This window comes from Fulmarus glacialis, unplaced genomic scaffold, assembly GCF_000690835.1.
Source record: "Fulmarus glacialis isolate BGI_N327 unplaced genomic scaffold, ASM69083v1 scaffold19186, whole genome shotgun sequence".
NCBI lineage: Eukaryota > Metazoa > Chordata > Aves > Procellariiformes > Procellariidae > Fulmarus > Fulmarus glacialis.
The window spans coordinates 17604-37062 of record NW_009216507.1 but is presented as its reverse complement, the minus strand read 5'-3'; the positions used below and the strand labels follow the sequence as shown (position 1 = coordinate 37062).

The following is a 19459-nucleotide window of genomic DNA, read 5'->3' as shown; positions in this document are numbered from 1 at the left end:
CACTGTTTTCAGCACAAATCCAAAACATAGCCCCGTACTAGCTTCCATGAAGAAAATTGTCCCAGCCAAACCCAGCACAGTTGCATTCAGTATTTAAGCTGGGAAACCACAAGAGAGAAGGACCTTTTGGGACAGCTACTGATGAGAATAGAGAAGTCTAGAATAAAGGTGGAGGAAAAGGTATGCTGGTGTGTCTTAAATTCAAATATGTAACTTCAAAATCTGATCCTTCCAGGACAGTACATAGTAGTAAACCTCACGTATGGAATTTAAAATACCTAGTGGATAGGGTAGTTGTTCCATACATTTTGCTGACAGACCTTGCTTTTCTTACTGCTTTTCTATTATGGTGTGGTCTTACATAGACATGGGCTGTAGTAGATTTTTCGAGATGTTAATATATTTGATGACTTTCCGTGTGTTTTTGAATGTTTAGATTACGTGACTCTACTGTTAACTATAAAAACCTTTCACTTCAAGAGACTAATACATATAGTGAGAGCCTGATGGTCATTTGTACCATAGAAAAGGATATCGCTAACATAAGTAATGTATGCTATAGTGAATATTAAATATAGAAAATACTTAAATTAATGAAGCTGGTGCAATTAATATGCTTATTTGTCTGGATAGAAATTATGTTAGAAACTCTTGAAACTGAGAGCATGATGGAGTTTTGTTTGGGTTCCCCCCCGCCCCGAGTTTCTGTATTTGCTAAGAAGTTTTCTAATATGTCTTGTGTTTACAATTTTAAAAATCCATTTGTTTCATAAAACTGCTAATGTTTCTAGATCAGTTACCAGAACTCACTCTCAACTGAAACATATTAAGCTTGTTGAATGTGCATATAGTGTCAGGAGGAAAGCAAGTGAAGAGACATGGGTTATATTGTCTTTACTACGCTAAAGCTTTGCTCTTTATATCTGATGAGCATAAAAAAGTATTTCACTGAATGTCACATTCTTTGTGACGTGGACTAAGGTGAAGCCACTGTGCTTTTTAACTTGAGCCCATAATGATATTTGTAAGATTTTAAAAGAGCAGAAATAACTTCTTACAGATTCATTCAGTTTTGGCTGATCATTGTTTTTCAGAATTTCTTCCGCAAGCTATTTTTTAACTAGATACATAATCAAGTTTTATCTTTCTATTCTTTTTCCATATGAGGGCACATTTCTAGATCAATATAAATTCAAATGATTAAAGGTTCTCTTACCATACACTGAAATTTATTTTGTAAGGCAGTTCTTAATTGGCATGGCTGATCAAACTGCTGCTAGTAGCCATCTTGAAGATTCCAGGCTCTAGGAAATTTATAGTGCAGAGACTGTGAAGCCAAGTCTTCTTTTCTAGGACTTTTTTCAGGTTCTTTCAAGAGTCCTTTAACAGCTGTTCTGCATATACTTAACCTTCCATAATCTTTAAGGGTTTTTCAAATTTTGTTTTGTTTTCCTGTCTGATAGCATCAGGATCTTAAGTTTTGATGCAAACCAAATTTGAGGTTTGCAAGCTGTAAAGAAAAAAAATTATAGGAAATAATTTGACTTATCTGTAATTAGTGTATTCTGACTTTCCTTAAATCTATATTCTTTTTCTCTGCTATAAAAAGGTCTTGGCAATGTGAAAGGTAGCAAGCTTACTTTTTTAAACATTGGAGATCAACTATGCTTTTTAATCTGCTAGTATTGGAATAGCTAGAATATGTTCTCAAGTGGGAATTTGCAGTAAGTTTGGGGAGCTTTGAAACTTAGAATTTGACTAGAGGTCTTTGTGCCTGGAGGTACCTATGGTTAAAAAGTAATTACAGGTGGATTTACACCATTGACTAGATCTTCACTTTTTCAGAACTTAAAATATTTTTCTGTTTAGATAAGCCATCACAAAACTCAGAGAATGAACAAAATTCTGTAACCCTGGAAGTACTGCTTGTGAAAGTTTGCCACAAGAAACGAAAGGTAAAAATGATTTGACAAAGTGTTAATATATAGTAAAGCAAAATGTTTACCTGATTCTGGAACATCTATTTAACATTGCCATACAGCAAGGTAATGGTGAAATGATGCTTCTGTTGAGATTAATTTAGTCTTTGAATTTAAGAACTCATCTATTCAAGTTGTTTTCTATTGACTGGGTGAGGGATTCTTCAGAAGCAAATATATATATATATATATGGATTTTGCTCTGCTCCGTGAGAAATAATTGGAAGTTTTAAAAAACATTCAGCTTTGTTCATTGACTTTAGCTTGCTTCTAAGTTAGATTCACTCATTGTGAATTTCAGCCACCTCTATTTTTACTTCAATTTTTTTGTATGACATCATGAAACTATTACTTCTGTTGTGATGTCCAGAGGCTTAAGTAAACCAGGCAATCACAAAATCATAAAATAGTCTATGCCTTTAAGAGTTTAGAAATAAAAGAGAACAAGTTGTAATTGTTTTGAATTCCCCAGTCATCTGCCAAGTCTTGTCTCTTTCCTTGCTTTTTCTGTACCTATGTTTTTTACATTGATCATCTCAATTATTGCAGATTTTAGCTACTATGAATCATAAACAATTTTCATCTCTCTTTTTTTTTTTTTTTTTTTTTTTTTAGAGCATCTTTGAATTTGCTTGCTGTTTTAGCTATGTTTTTTTCACACCAGTTGGTAGATTATCTTCACAGCTATGGGAATATGGGAGGCTCAGTAATGCATGCTGTAATTTTTAACCAAAAAGGGAAAGATTTGCAGTCAGAACTTTGTATATTTTCCCTAAGAATGTTAAGCTGTTTTGACATGTTTTTAAGAGTTAATATTGTTTCTAGCCAATTTTGTTACTTGCTATAGTATAGATAAATATGGTAAAAGCAGGAGGTGCTGATGGTTATTTGAAATGTTTTGCTGCAAGTTTCGTACTTAGGCCATCTTGCCTTGTTTTTCCAATACTACGCAGCGCTCAATGATCTATTTGAGAAATACTGAATATAATAAATCCTAGGTAAGTGGTTCTTTATCTCCCAGATAGCACAAAGTGCACTTTGTAATATTGGAAGGAGAAGATAGGAAGCCCTTGAAATATATATATAACCAAAACATTTAATTTCTTTAGGTAAACAGAATTAAATTAGTATTAATGACTGTTCTACAATCTTTCTGAATGCCTCATGTTAGTGTTAATTTAATTACTTGGAGAAAGATGGCTGCTGCCAGAAGTGGGTATAAAATGCTGGTTTTATTTACACTTTCAAATATCTGTTTCTACATTTAAAACCTGGAATTGTTACTCCAGATTTTTTTATTTACATCTCTTACAAGGCTTATTTTCAAAGGATGGCAGGACAAGTACGGTTCATAAATGATACAAATTTTAACACTTAATGTCTTTACTTTGTATTCTAAAAACCTAAAACTTAGCTTTCTTGTTTTCCTACAGGATGTCAGTTGTCCGATAAGACAGGTTCCTACAGGTAAAAAGCAGGTGCCTTTAAACCCAGACCTCAGCCAAATAAAACCAGGCAACTTCCCATCACTTGCAGTTTCCAGCAATGAGTTTGAACCAAGCAACAGCCATATGGTGAAGTCTTACTCATTGTTATTCAGAGTAACTCGCCCAGGAAGAAGAGAGTTTAATGGACTAATCAATGGCGAAACTAATGAAAACATTGGTAACTTCAGTCTTTAAATATGCTTTTACAAGGTTTATCTTGTAGACACGTATATAGTTGTCTTGATCTGCAGTGTATGTTATACTCTGAGAAGGGCCAGTAATAGATGAGTGACTGAACTGGCTTTCATTTGTTTTCAGTCTTTCATATTGCAGCTAAAATACAGTTGGTAGCTAGAAGCTGTTCTTCTATTTCTGTGTAAATTTAACACCAGTTTTTACTAACGTGAAGGTGAAGGTGTGAGGCAACACTGTTGGGGGGTGAATAATGTAAGAGCGCCCTGTGATCTCTGTGACTATCATTAAACCTCCAGCAACACTGGTCACTACTGACTCAGCTGTAGGTGCTATCATGGTCTTTCATCAAAACTAAATGACTAGCCAATAAAGAAAATACCTTAATAACAAATTTTTAAAAGCTATTTTCTTAATCTTACCAAGACATGTTATGTTACATCACAAATGTTACAGCTTTGAAGAGTGCATGTAGAATGAAAATCTTTATTTCTCACTATTTTATAGCTGTAAGAGGAGGAAGGTCAAATCCCAAATCCTTTATGCTGACAGAGTAATATGACTAAACTATAAATATATGTGAATATATCTAAAATATGATTACTGTTAAGCTAAGTGCTCTTTCCATTGCCATTGAACTGTTCATTAAATACTATGTTCTTTTCTGTTGTATGACACATCTGACATAATCAACAGCCAGTTATATTTTACAATTGCACAGAAGTTGTTCGATCTTTTCAATTTGTGCTTATATAATAATTGAATACCATATTTTTTATGTACAGATGTCAATGAGGAGCTTCCAGCTAGGAGAAAAAGAAACTCTTCAAATCGTGAAGATGGGGAAAAGACATTTGTAGCACAAATGACTGTATTTGATAAAAACAGGTACTCTTATCCAAAATAAATATTGTTTCTGTTACTTGTTAGGAATTTGTTTAATATTAAACTTAAATCTCTTCTTTACTTTCAGTGTTGGCTGTCTCTGGCTGCATTTTTAGTTGGTAGTTACAATAAAAGCTTAGACTTATTGTCTTTTTTTAAAAAAAAAAGGTCTACAGGTTTCATAATGCACATTTTATACTGAGACCTGTTCGGTGGCAGTTGTAAATTATTCCCTTTTATGAACTCAAGTATTGTCCTGTTAATATGCATCATTTTTGTCTGTTCCTTGTCAGTTTTTTTGACAGATGTAGTTTCTGTGGTTCTGTTAAAGATCAGTGACAGCATAATTGAAAAGTAAATCAAACAAACGAACAAAAAGTCTCTGAAATACGCTACTGCTTACATTCTATTTGGTGGCATAATTTTCTCCATGCCCAGACTCTTGCTGATGCAGTCACAGATCTTATTCTGCTGGCACCTAAAGAAGACATTAGTGCTCCATTACTACACTGAAATCAAAGAAGTAGTTAAAATCATAATAGGCTTACTCTGTCATGTAGTTTAAGTGTGATGAAATATTTTAATATTTGTTATCTCGACACTACTTAATATATTTTAAAGAAGGTAGAGTGGGGTGAACTCACATGTTCAGAGCAATCCAGATAGTTCAGAAGATAAGTAGCGTACCATTTACCGGTAAGTGGACGTTGTAGTTGTTTGTCCTGCAGAAGATGATAGCAACAGCAAAAATACAGTATATGAAAATAAGAGTTCTCTCCATGGCAAATGTAGATCCCAGGTGGAGGGAGGTATCTAGATAATATACAGCTTCAAGAAAAAGCTGCTTAAAACATAGCCCCAAGTGATTCTGACAAAATGGTCATTTATCCAAATACGGTTTTAGAAGTCTTATATTTTGAGTAGGGTTTTTTTAAGAAATGTCTTTCTCTAATATGTATCTTCTTGGCAGTCTTGACAATATTTTGTTCTTTTCCATTACTTAATTCCACTGGAGAACTTTAATATGCTAAGCATGATATGAACCGTTAGGTGGTTTTGTAATGATTATACATAAGCTAGGACATTTTCAGCCATGCTGCTGTATAAGTGACACTGCCTGATTTGCAGCAGAACCAAATCACGCATTAAAATTGGTATTTTTTTAAAAAAATATTTAAAATTTTACTTTATGTGGAAAGCGATCTTCAAAATGTAAGCTATTAACTTGATTAATTATTTGTGGATTTTTGTAAAGTATAAGCTATTGATTTATGTCAACCTCTTGAAATTACAGTCTTCTGTTTGATGAAGAAATTGAAGAATAGTTATTTTACCCAGACTCCAGGCCTGGAAAAAGATTATGCATGTCATGCAGATCTAGGAAAAGTATCTTTATCTTCTTTATCTATATATGGGGTTTTTTAACTTTTGAAGCTCTTACTGTTCTAGATAGAGGAAATGATGAAGGAGTTAGTGGTTTGCATGCTGTCAAGAAATAGAACAAAAGGTCTCTGATGGTTTACTTGGTGTGTTTATAACTTTATTCTGCTGGGATACTTCTGCTGTAATATAGTTTACATGTAAAAGAAAAAGATAGGCTGTAGTTTACCTGTTCCAATATCTCACTGTAGAATACTCAAGTGTCTAGAAACAGAAACAGCCTTTTTGAATTCCCAAGTTCAAACTGTTTAACAGTTTGCATACATTCACATGGAATTTATCTACTTAGCAACCACTCACTTATTTGAAATGATGCTTCTGTAGCTTATGATCTGTTGTCAGGAATTCGATGCCATTGCTTCAGAAAGTAATGTCTCAAAAGAAAAAATACAAAATCTTGGGAAAGTGAGCTTGTATTGTGAATTGATATTACTTGCTGATTTGTGTTGATATCTTTAGAACACATGTGTCCATGAAACATTTTCCAGAGGCTATACCTTTAATTCACTCAGCAGGTGGCAACAAAATAAAACTATTTAAGTAGAAATCAGAATTTCTCAAGCCTCACTGAACAGACTGCTACATAGGAGGAAGCAGGGTGAGATAGGGAGGAAAGTAAAAAAGTAGCATGTTGGTTAACATGTTTGCATTACCCATTCTAGTCTACATAAAGCATTTTTTTTTGTTTTCTTTTTGAGAACGTCATACTTCATACTTACTATGTTGAAGTTCTCTTAAGGTTACATCTGACATGACTGTGATATGAAGATAGGATTCTTTAGTTTTGGAGGCCTGATTAAAGGTCATACTCGTTTGCTAGAACAAAGTAGTTATTAATAAAGCAGGAATAAATGAGAGATGATTTGGAGCGGGTGTCATTAACTTTGTTTTTTGTTTCTTCACAGGAAGATTCCCATCATAGTATTAATTTTGTATTAACAATAGCTTTCCTACATCTCTTGGAGTTGCTTGGATGGAGGCTTTTGCGTTAACGTTTGGCATTAGGCAGCTTTTTCGTTATGATGGTGTTTACCTAAGATTCACACTTAGTTGCCAAATAAATTTGCCTGAAAATCTGCCTTTAGTTTCATGGAAACTTAGTTGCTGTGAAATATATTCTACATTTTAATAGGAAAACAAAATGAGCGGCTTTACTCATAATACATACTTTGTCTTGATAGGCGCTTGCAACTTCTGGATGGGGAATACGAAGTGGCCATGCAGGAAATGGAAGAGTGTCCCATTAGCAAGAAAAGAGCAACATGGGAAACAATACTTGATGGGAAGGTATGGATTGTTTTAGTGGCTGAAAGAGCTGTCTTTACTTAAAATGGTCTGGATTAAGGTGGAACACAATTCGAAGTGCAGTCAGTGGCTGTTCCTCTGAAAATGGATTAAATTGAATAGGAAATAGTACTTTTTTCAGGATGTATGGACATAAGTTTTAATTTAGCTCTCGGTTTAGGAAAACTTTGGCTACATTAGATCGTTAATACAAGCAGATGTTAACTACTGTAGGCATAGCAGCTGTCTCTTTCAATGACTTCTGAATTTCTGTCTTATAAAATCAGGCAAAATAAATGTTTGTTACTGTAAGAAATTCAAGTTGGACAAATCAAAAGTAACAAACTGCAGAAGCAGAATATTTCAGGGAAAGAAAGAGGAACCCAGAGCTTTCATAAGTGTGATCTTACACACATACCTTAAGAGAATGCTGATGAAACTTAGTGATGAAAGAAGGAGGGTGTGTCAGCGTAGGAGAAGGTGTTGTGCAGAGAGAAATTGTTGGCTGAGGTGAATCAACACTCAGTGATACAGTGAATGCGGGTGACTGTATGCACTTGCATAGCCACATGCTCCTGTGGTCCTGGGAGAGTATCAGTTGTAAGTGACTGAGGAGAAGAATATGAAAATTCTAGATGGTTGTAAAGTAGTTGTGTATCAACATGATTATATAATTATGAAAAAAGCAGAGATGATCCAAAGTATATAGTAAAAATATAGTTATAAGCTCTATTATCCTGTTCAGCCTTTGCCTGGAATACTGTTTCTGATTCTGTTAAACTGCGTTCAAGAAATTAAAATTGAAAAAGCTAGAAACAGCTTTTAGAAAGATCATAGGAGGAGATCCTCCCCATGTAAATGTGCTTAAAAAGATACATATAAATTGCTGTAACTTTGTTAAACTGAGACAGAGATATGATTGCTTTCTGTTGCTGGGAGAATGTGAGAGAGGTTTTTCATGCTGGAGGTGCTACCCCAAAGAGAAGTCATGGCCAATGTGTTTATCACCCAGATCTGATAAGCACATTGTCATTGATTTTCTGTTTTTGCAATAGCGTTTCTGTAAACTAATGAGGCCTAACTATAATGAAGAGCTTTTAAGATGGAATTCTGTAATCTCATTGGTAAATTTAGGGTATGATACTTGATAATAGGAGTTTGGACTTGACTCAGGTCTCTTCTATTTCTTTATTGCTATTAACTTGATAAGTGAGTGGAATATAAGAACATAGCCACAGGATAACATTACAGTAGCATTTCTACAGCAGGCAGCGGTACGGTTTTTAAAGCTTGTGTATTGTGTATTAATATACAATACTGGACAGCGGAATTAGGAGTAGGTGTGAGTAGAAAGAGAAGTACATTGGCAGCAGGCTGGTGAGTAAGTGCTGTTTTCTTTCTAGTCAGGGCCCATGCTTTTTACTGTTTAGTGTCTCACAAAGATCAATATATGTGCCAGAGTATGTGCATAAAGTGGTTGCTCAGTAATGTGCAGGAAACAGCATAGTCATCTTTTTCAGTTTTTTTTAGTATATCTAAATGTGTATGCTCCTGTTGAAAACACAAGGACTTCAGGTGATTAAAACATTACATCTGTCCCCATTCTGTGAATATTTTCTCATGATTGTTTTTGTACCTGGGAGGACACTAATTCTGCTGTTTTATTTTGATTTCCCCCCCAGAGGCTGCCTCCATTTGAAACATTTTCTCAGGGACCTACACTTCAGTTTACTCTTCGTTGGACAGGAGACACAAATGATAAGTCTACAGCTCCTATAGCTAAGCCTCTTGCAACACGAAATTCTGAAAGCCTCCCTCAAGAAAACAAGCCCAATTCTGTTAAACCTACTCAGACTATAGGTAAGCAAACTTTGGTTTTGCTGCTGAATAATCATCTGCTTAGCACTTTTGTACTTCAGGGTTCCTGACTCACTGGTGCAACTGCTTCAGGTAATCTTAAATATGAAAAAGCAAAAATCTGTTGTATCCCATATTTTGTACATTTTTTAAGGTAAGTATAAAAGCTAAAAATAGTGGGGTCTTTGAAGTCATGACAATATTGAAGTGATTTATATACAATGCTCATAAATCCTGATGTGAAATAAATTAGGGGGGAAATCTGTGAATAGGACTTCTAGGATTGTCTGGTTTGCTCTGCTCATTTTAATTACTGTTCTATAAGTATTTGGATTTATAGTATTAATAAGTTCCTTTTTTTATGCTTTGTAGCGAAAATAATTTTAAAATTTGTCTATCAGATGATATATTTAGCTCTTGGAAAACGTAGCTGCTACTATGAAATGTGACGGAGACTGTCTAAAATATTGTACATTACATTGCACGTTTGTGGTGTAAAGGTAACTCAGGTTCTTTCAGAATGCTTATGAACTGGCACTAATCTCCTTCGTACATAGTTTGATGTCTAGGCATGGTCCCATGATGGTAGCACAATACACATATTTTTATTACTTAGCTGCATTTTCTGCATATTCACACAAGTTAACGAAGATTGCTGTTTGGGCCTAAAGGTTTTTTCTGCTTTTATTCATTTTGGGCAGTCTGAGGTTGTCTAGATAGAATGCAGGCTTACAATTAGTACTGTCTAAAAATAATTCTGTGGAGGTAAGAGAAAAACAGCAAGTCTGCAAACTATTACTACGATGTGAGGTAAGTCTCTATTTGTTATAGGTAAATTAATCTGTATGTGTTATTGAACTAGTTTCTGCCTAGTTATTAATTAATGTTTAGAGCATTGTAATTTAAAACTAAATGCTTTTTAAGTTTGGAATTTTTCACTGATCTGAAATGTAACTGGTTTTGTTTCTGCAAGTTAGTTCCTGTACATTCTTTCCAGAAGAGTTTACATATTGTCAAACTTCGTAATCAGCTTTTGAAGTGTTTTGTCATAACTTTAAATATATACCACATTAAAAGCAGTAGTGGATAGACTATTTAAAATTGGGTTGCTTCATGGAAACAATTTTAAGTAGCATACAATTATTTTGGTTCTACTTCTTTGCTTGGTTTGTATTTAATGTAGTAGTGGCACTTCTGTGGAGGCTACAGTGTCATTGAAAATTTAATGTAATTACCATTGTAATCTGATCCACTACTTCGGAGATTACATAATGTCAAAAACATTAATGCAGTCTGCTACTATTCACTGGAAATCTAAAATTGTAGTTTCTGTTAAATTAATATATCCCATTATATATTTAAACACATTAGTTCAGGAGCTATTGAAATGTCTAGAAACTGGTCATTCTGCTGTTGCTGTTACTAACAAGCTTGTCTTGTGAAGCTGCTGAATATAAAATTATATTTATCCTAAATTTACATAGGTGATTTTAAGCACTATTTTAGAAAAACTTTGTAAAATGTCCTTTGATATTTCTGTAGGTATATATTAAAAAAACAGGTATGTGTTCCAGATCAGTTTCTTTATGGAAAGTCTTCTGGGAATATTTCCCTTTACGTAAGGCTAGCTAATCAGTATCAGTGCTGGGACTTACCGTGAAAATTTCAGTGGTCTTACAAGATTTGACCCTTGGTAATTTTCAAAGAATGTGTGATAGCACGCTTTTTTTTTTAAAATTCATGCATGATGTAAAAACATTAACAGACACATGCTTGCTGTGAGATGTTTTGCAGAAGATTAGTATTTGTAGAAGATTAATATTTGTAGTATTAAGATACACGTTTAGATGTGAAAAACAATCCCATGATTTTTTCTTCTTCAAGAGTTGTCTAGATCTTCTTGCAAAATACGGGGGTAGCTGCTGGGGTGGGGGTAACTGATTGTATACTGCAGTCCAGTTAACTGAAAACTTCACAAAGTGATGTAGCTGTACAGCAGGTAGCATGCTGTTTGATTATAATTTTCTTGAGAAATTAAGCTAAATACAAATTTGTGATTAATTTAGTTCATTTGCTTAATTGCAATTTTGTTAATACGATTCTAAAAACATGTTTCTTCCTTGATGTCCCAGAGCTTAGCTCAAAAAAGCTACTACTAAAATACTTTTTGACACTAGATAGAAAAGGCACCTTTGAATGACCATTGTGTCCTCTTTTTTTTTTTTTTTTTTTCCTTTAACAGCAGTTTCCTGTCTCAGGGTCATATTTAATCTGAAACTCCCCTTTGATTCCTAAGTGCCAGTGGGGGCTGGCCTAGATACTATCTTTCTTTTGTCTTGCTCACAGTTGTTTGTGACTTTGGCTTGGAATATTGTGTTGGCAGGTAAGGCCCAAGGACAGCTGGGAAAACTTAAATTGTACAGAAGGCACAGGCTGCTCCCATTGTTTAAACACTTATGAACGTACCTACACTCTCGACTGGCACCCGATTCACTTCAGAGTAATCAGTATTTTCAAGCTTGTAACTAGATTGGGACTGTGTGATTAAGGAAACTTCTAGGTCCCTATTATAAAAGTAATTATCTGGAGTGCAGTGGTTCTGTCTCCAGGCTTAATCTCTGGGGTATGTAGTCAGGCACTGTTTGTAAAGAGTTGCCTTGCTTGGAGTTTTGGGGTTCATCTACGGTAGTGCATCGGAGAATTTGTGCAAAATGGTATTTCAGTTTGATTTTGTGTTGGATATATAACTGTGAGGTTTTGGAGCTGTAGTAATAATAGCAAGGGAATGATTATTATGAAAAAAATACTGTTTTTCCAAACGTGCTTTTTGTGCAGTTGTATTACAGTATATGTTGGGAAACTTGATGGGTCAACGATAGCTCATCTCTGGTGAGACTTCCTAAGAGTAGCAATTTTTTTCACTGCTTTTAGTGTGTAGTAATAAAAAAGTTAGAGCAAGAAGAATTTCACCCCTATCTGTGCAGAAGCCACTGTCTAGAATGATCCCTAACTAGAATGATGACCTACAGACATCTTTGTCTTTGGAAGGAGTGCATGAATAAAACTGATTCCTGTCTTCTGAATTGAATATTTTACCTGAGCTAGGGATTGCAGACCCTTAGGTTTCTTAAATCGGCATGAATGGCTGACACTTAATGCACACAGACACGAAGTAATTTCCAACAGAAGGAAGGCAACAGAAGCAGAGAAGTACTTGAACTTTCACTGTAAAAGTTGTTCTGCTTTCTCTTTACTTCCTCATACCAGGCCTCCTTGTATTTTAGAGTTTCTTGGAGACCTATATTGTAATTTGTTAGGCAGGTTTTATGCTCAGACTTGCAAAAGAAATGATAGTATGTTGACTAACTCTAGAAGGTGTGTACTAGTTGACTACATAATAAATATAGAGGCAATAGGGACGTGGCAAGGCTGCATTGCTAATGTACTGATAGAACCCATTTTTTCTTGCATCAGAGAAGCTAAGTATTCCAGTAAATTGATAAAGTTACAGCAAGAGCCACTTTCCAAAACAGTACAGCAGACTCTTAATACAGGAATATATGGTAGTGCAATGCAATAGTTGTAGGGTATTTATGATGGTCATGCTGTTTTCAGTCTCTGAATACCAAGAAAGGAGGAGAGTGAAAATAGTAGGAAACTTCTATCAGTTAGAGGTTCTGATAGTAAAAGAAAAAGATCCAGTGCATCTTTCCCAAGGGTATATGAATTTGGTGTTGTCATTTTACTTTGGGATGTCTCCCAGGGCAGACCAGTGGAATAAAGACATGAAAGACTTTCTAAATGTGGCGGCTTAAGCTTTGCTATAATTAGAAAGTGCTCAAAGTAACTGAGCCACGGAATTGTAATTTCTCTGATGCAATTTTTTTCACCATTCAGAAGCAAGTAGGTGTCATTATTTGGTTTCTCCTGAGGGTAGATTTAAAAACCTGCTTAGATATGTCGGGTTGCTTGTTGATTGTATGGAATCAAATAATCTTACTGAGATTAAAATGTATGGAAGAGGCTCAGAGGCAACTGAGCAGTGCCATTACACGCACAAACAGTAAGTGTTTGAGGGATAAGAGTTAAGGGTTAAAGTTTCAGTTAAATATTTTGTGTGTTACTTGCATTTCATACTGTTTTGTCTGTTGTGTGACTTGGGAAACTTCTGAAATTGAATTTAAGCAATGTATTTCCAATGCAGCCATCTGAAAGCTGTCTTTCTTTTTTATTTCCCAGCCACACCTGCTTTTAGCTATACCTAAAGAATTCTCTGTTTGCTTAAATGGACTAAGAAAAATGTTGCTTTTTCCTGACAGTTTTTAAGTTCTCTGAAGGGTTCTCCAAAAACTGGAGATAAATCTGGTGTTTAAAAGTGGTGGGTTTGCCTCTAGATTTGTGAAGGAAGCTGAGCATCAAGACTTCCTTGTTGCTGATATGAGCTACTTATTTCAAAGTACACTAGAGTAGCCCATTTCCTTCAGCAGCAGTATGCCCTTCTCAGAACTTCCATACTTGGGTAAGAAACAATGTCTTTTTTTTCCTCTTCACCAAAGAAATGTATGTCTATATGTGTTTTTTTCAGCTGTGAAAGAATCCTTGCCGACAGACCTTCAAACAAGAAAAGAGAGAGATGTTTTAAATGAACCTCGACAAAAGTTGCGAATATTTTACCAGGTATTGAAAATAAGCGTTAGGGCGAAAAAGATTGTAAATATTGCATGAATTAAAATGTTCACTTCTCTTCTGAGTTGGGTGGAAATTTCCATTTGCCTTTTTAGTGGATGCCTTAAGGGGTCTCAGATTCACATATTAAGAGCCATTCCACATATTTCTTCTTACAGGAAGTATTTTAGAAAACTAATCTTCCTGTGGGCACGTCTGACATTCCGAAATACAAAGGACATCTCTCTTGTTAGACATCTGGAGGGGGACAGGTGGTCTCCCTATGGGGAAAAAATTCTTGAAATACCAGTGTTTCAGTACACTGAGCTGATGTAGTGTTCCCAAGAACTTACTGTAGGGGTTTCCTGAAATGATGTCCAACTTTGTTTTGGGGGTTGGGAGGTTAGTGAATGAAACGCATTTGGTGCTAATACTACCCATTCCTTTGTTTGCATCAGTTCCTTTATAACAACAACACGAGACAGCAGACTGAAGCCCGAGATGACTTGCATTGCCCGTGGTGCACACTGAACTGTCGGAAACTGTATAGTTTACTCAAACATCTTAAACTTTGCCACAGCAGATTTATCTTTAATTATGTTGTAAGTAGTCTTTTTGTAGTTTAGCATTATGAAACACTGTACAATCTGTCACAGATATTATATATGCAGTGATTCTGTTGCTAGCCTGTTAAGTTGCAGGACTGTATCTACAGGTTAAATGCAGCTTCCTTTGAACATCATGTGAATGTTTGTGTGTTACAGGGGGAAAAAAATTTGTGTGTGTCATGTTTGGGTTTTTTTAGCTGCTGCTTTTGCATTAATGTATTCTTTTTATGTGATGTAGAACGCAACGTAATCTACACTTGGTTGGAAGTCTCTTGAAGCTTTAGGAAGGCAGTAAACATTTAAATACAGTATTATATTTACTTATGCTGATAGGACCTGTTCCTACTAATCTGACCTTAAAGAGAAGTTCTGTCCTATTTATTTGAAGATAATGTAGTTTCCTTATACCCACTACCCTGCTCAGATTATTATTCTGAAACTTCACTGCTTAGCTGGTTAGAAATGTTCTAATTTCTATTTCTAGAAAATGTCTTTTGCTGGTATTTTCCTTAATTTTACAATTAGTTCTATTCTGAGTGGTTTTATATAAAACAGTAAAATGGTACAGAGCAAGGAAGCTTTAGTATAATTTGTTTCTAGAGGTTAAAAATTACTTGGGTGTTGTAAAAGGAAACTAGAGCTGTGTCAGGTTATTGACAGGGTGATATTTAAGGTATTCAGAATTGAAAAGGTTACTTGTTTAAACCTCCTGATGTATTGTCATTACTGTTTGCTAAGTATATTCGCAATTATCTGTTTCAGTATCATCCAAAAGGTGCTAGGATAGACGTATCTATCAATGAGTGCTATGATGGCTCCTATGCAGGAAATCCCCAGGATATCCATCGTCAACCTGGATTTGCCTTCAGTCGCAATGGACCGGTCAAAAGAACTCCTATCACACACATACTTGTTTGCAGGTGGGGAGACGGAAAACAAGGTCTACCTGTATTTGTGTAATAGAGCATATGGACCGGATTTGTGAAGCCTAGGGATTTGTAAATCTGTAGGTGCACATCAACAGTGTTAAATTTCACTATCATTAAAGTACGGTAGTTCATGACTAAATAAAATGTTACTGAAGGATGATAACTTCATCTGTGATTTTTCTACTACTTTTCAGTTGCAGTATCTATTCATAATGATGTAACTTTTTTTAATTGCCTTATCCTAAAACTTTTCTTCCCCAAAAGGGTGGAGTGTGGATTGGAACGGGGTGTTGGGTTTTTAATGGGTTTTATTTCACTGCTGGTGATTCTCTCTGCCCTCCCCCCCAACATTTTTGAAAGCTAGAACTTAAAAGAATAATTTGTATTAATCAATTATGGTTCTTAGTATTTGCATATTTGATATGATGGTTGAAAGCAGTTACTTTTTTTTCCTTCTGCTAGGCCGAAGCGTACGAAAGCAAGTATGTCAGAATTTCTTGAATCTGAAGATGGAGAAGTAGAACAGCAGCGAACATACAGCAGCGGGCACAATCGGCTATATTTCCACAGCGACACATGTTTACCTCTCCGTCCACAAGAAATGGAAGTAGACAGTGAGGATGAAAAGGACCCTGAATGGCTACGGGAGAAAACCATTACTGTAATTATTCCATTTATACAAATTATTTTAAATGGATTGTGGTTTTTAAAAGATGGTCTGCAGTTGTTGTAAGGAACAAACAGGACATATATTTTGAAAATGATGCATTTACTTTAAGAGTAAGTAGAAAATTTTGTGATGCTGAGACACTAATGATAGAAATTCATGAAATCAAAGTTTGTATTTTTAAGTATATCTCTGCAAAGCTAGCTCAGTCCACCTGGGTCCTAACAAGTTTTCATTCTTGGCTGGTTTTCTCCTTCAAAGATGAGATGCTGGTACCACAGGAGTACACAGCGGTGTGTGTATGTAATATGGAAGTAATTTATCATCACATGATAAATTACATGTCTCTACATGATATAACTTTTTTCCGACCTTTTTGACTGCAGTGCCTGAATTTTCAGCAGTAGTTATTTCTGTGGTGTATAGGTAGCATAAGTTGAATTTTAAGTGTGCTTTCACTACTTGTCAGCAGACATGCGGTTCTGATGTGTGTGTTTGCTTCTTCTCCTGTCCTTTCTCCCAATGCTGTATCTCTCCAGCAAATTGAAGAATTTTCTGATGTTAACGAAGGAGAGAAAGAAGTGATGAAATTATGGAATCTTCATGTTATGAAGCACGGGTATGTTACTATAAACTTAGTTTTGATACAAATAAATTATGGTATAGATTTGGTTGACCATTTTGCATTGCAATTCACTAAGCACTTAAAATCCAGTTAGGTGTTTAGGAAAGGACCACTGAAGGATAATTTGGTAACAAGCTTTTGACTGTTTAAGCTTTTAAAAAATGTTCTCGTGCTTAGTAGCCCTAAGGCTTTGAAAAGAAAAAATATTGCAGATGTTGAGACTGTGTAATAGATGGTCTATGTAGTTACATTGATAAACCACGTGGTAGGGTATCTTTTTGTTTTTGAAAGTGTTCTACTTGCATAATGATGGCTTTCTAATTTGGCAGGTTTATTGCTGACAATCAAATGAATCATGCCTGTATGCTGTTTGTTGAAAATTACGGACAAAAAATAATTAAGAAGAACTTGTGTCGAAACTTTATGCTACATCTGGTCAGCATGCATGACTTTAACCTCATCAGCATAATGTCAATAGACAAAGCTGTTGCCAGGCTCCGAGAGATGCAGCAGAAATTAGAGAAAGGAGAATCAGCCTCCCCAACGGATGAGGAATCTTCTGAGGAACAAAGTGGGACAACAAATGGATATAGTGAAAATAATATGAGAGAGAGAATTTCAGAAATGGATAGCATCTCAGGTGTCACAAAACAGAGCAAGAAACAAAAGCTCTGAAGTCAAAAGTCAAATGCCATTCAACGGACAAGCATTGAAGTGACATTCTAGGGTGCATGAGCTCTATAAAGAATTACACACAAAAATACAGAGATTCCAAACAGGCACTGCTGGATGGAAATAAATGATTTCAACAAGGATATTGTTTTAACAGGGTTTCTATTCAGTTAATTATGCAAGTACTACATGTATATCGGTTTTGGTGATGTAATGACAATATTCTAAGAGTTTGAGCATGAAGAGCAATATGAAAATCTTTTTGTAATTTTAGTAATTAGTGTCTTAAGAACTTTATGGAATTTACATAATTTAAGTATATGTAAAACCGTTTTTATATTAAGATTTTTGCATCTGTATCTGGCTGTTTTTCCTGCCATGAAGTTGTGAAACATTGGGGAAAGGGGATTGGGATACAGTTTCTGCTTTTCTTATTTAGAAATTCTCCAGTTAGCTTTTTGTGAAAATAACGTCTCACTATTTAAAGTTTAACCTTGATCCTTGTATTTGAAATCATTTATCAATTGATCATAAATTACAAATTAATTTTTTTTACATGAAAATTATCAGAGTTGGCGAACTTAGCACTTCCTTTGTCTTGTGCCTGTTTGGAAAGATTTTGGCTTTTCATGTTACAGACACAGTCAAGTACCACCTTGGCTTTTTGAGGTTACCAGCAGTTTGGTTTTCGTGGATAATTCTGATGTATTGATCACCCAGTGTACCATTTTAAACTTGAACATTAGCTCCTTTATATTTTTATTACACATTTACACAGCTACACAAACTATTTGATGTAAAACCTTTTTACTGGGGTTCTGCATCATAGTGTGCCATGCTAAAGCCGAGAGTCTTTAGTCAGTATGTAGGCATTACGTCGATTAACTTCTTTTGAAGTTTATGCCTGCTGTTTTGCCTGAGTACAGACTGCAAGTCCAGGCCATAGGTTTAGCTTTGGCTTTCGAGATGCCACTCTTGAGGGAAAAATGCACTGTAAAATTGGACCAGAAAATGTGTTGCACTTCTTATGCAAGTATTCTGTGATGTATTGTATTCAATACAGATACTAAGATGCTGACTAAACTATATTTGAGCAGTTTTGCACTGCTGTTAACACATTTTATGCATACGTTTACAGATTTTTTCCAATGGAAAGTGGTTTCACTACTGGTACAGTATCAGCACCGAAGGGTTTATTCCAGCAAGCACTGTGGTTGAGTGACATCACCTCAATTTTTTATTATCCTTAAAATATTGCATTTTTCATATTCTTTATTTATAAAGGAACAATGCTGCTGTAAATACAGGTATTTTTAATTTTTTATTTCATTCCATCACCATGAGATGCAGTTCCCTATTTGTTTAAGGGGTATATAAGCTTTCTAATGGTGTCTTCAGAAATTTATAAAATGTAAATACTGATTTTGATGGTCCTTAAGATGTGTTTAACTGTGAGACTATTTAACTAATGGTGTGGATGTGATTTGTCATCCAGTATTAAGTTCTTAGTCACTGATTTTGTGTACAAAATAGGAAAGAGGGAAACTGCAGCTTTCATTACAAACTTCTTGAATTTGCCAGCTCTCTGAGTTTTAGCAAACTCTAATTATGCCTCTGGATAGTACATCAAGCATTTCTCTCTGGCTTTAATTTGCTAAAGCTGTGCACATATGTAAAAAAATAGATTATTTTAGGGGAGATGTAGTTCTAGAATTATTGCTTATGTCATTTCTTAAGCAGTTATGCTCTTAATGCTTAAAAGAAGGCTAGCATTGTTTGCACAAAAAGTTGGTGATCCCCCCAAAAATAGTAATGAAATTACTTCTGTCCAGTAAACTTTGTATGTCATGTCAATTTATAATAAAAGCTGAAAAAATCCCTTTGTTTTCTATTTATAAAGATGCCTTTTCTATATGTACCTTTGATAGATTTTGAAGATATCATGTAAGCTGGTTAAAAAGAATTTGAATGGTACAGTAGATGTAAAAACAAAACAAAACCCCAAACAAAAACAAAAACCAAACCAAGTTCAGTTGTTTAAATGAACCATTGTTTTTACATTAAAATGTTTTATTTGAAATCGGCTTTTGTACATAAAGTTCAGTAATACAAAATCTGCCATGATGGTTGTCCAGTCATTTTGTGTGCATGCAGGAAGGCCACAAGCGG

General features: G+C 35.0%; 1 protein-coding gene across 1 annotated transcript; it reads left to right on the top strand.

Moving 5' to 3' along the window:
* Positions 1 to 1869: 1869 nt before the first annotated feature.
* SUZ12 (SUZ12 polycomb repressive complex 2 subunit) lies at positions 1870 to 19402 on the top strand (the record flags this gene model as incomplete). Its single annotated transcript, XM_009579340.1, has 11 exons — positions 1870 to 1955; positions 3413 to 3644; positions 4444 to 4546; positions 7165 to 7270; positions 8950 to 9127; positions 13710 to 13801; positions 14248 to 14391; positions 15160 to 15317; positions 15789 to 15987; positions 16533 to 16612; positions 16948 to 19402. Coding segments are annotated over 11 exons (1724 nt in total), but the record flags the coding sequence as incomplete, so codon positions are not given.
* Between the last annotated feature and the right edge of the window lie 57 nt (positions 19403 to 19459).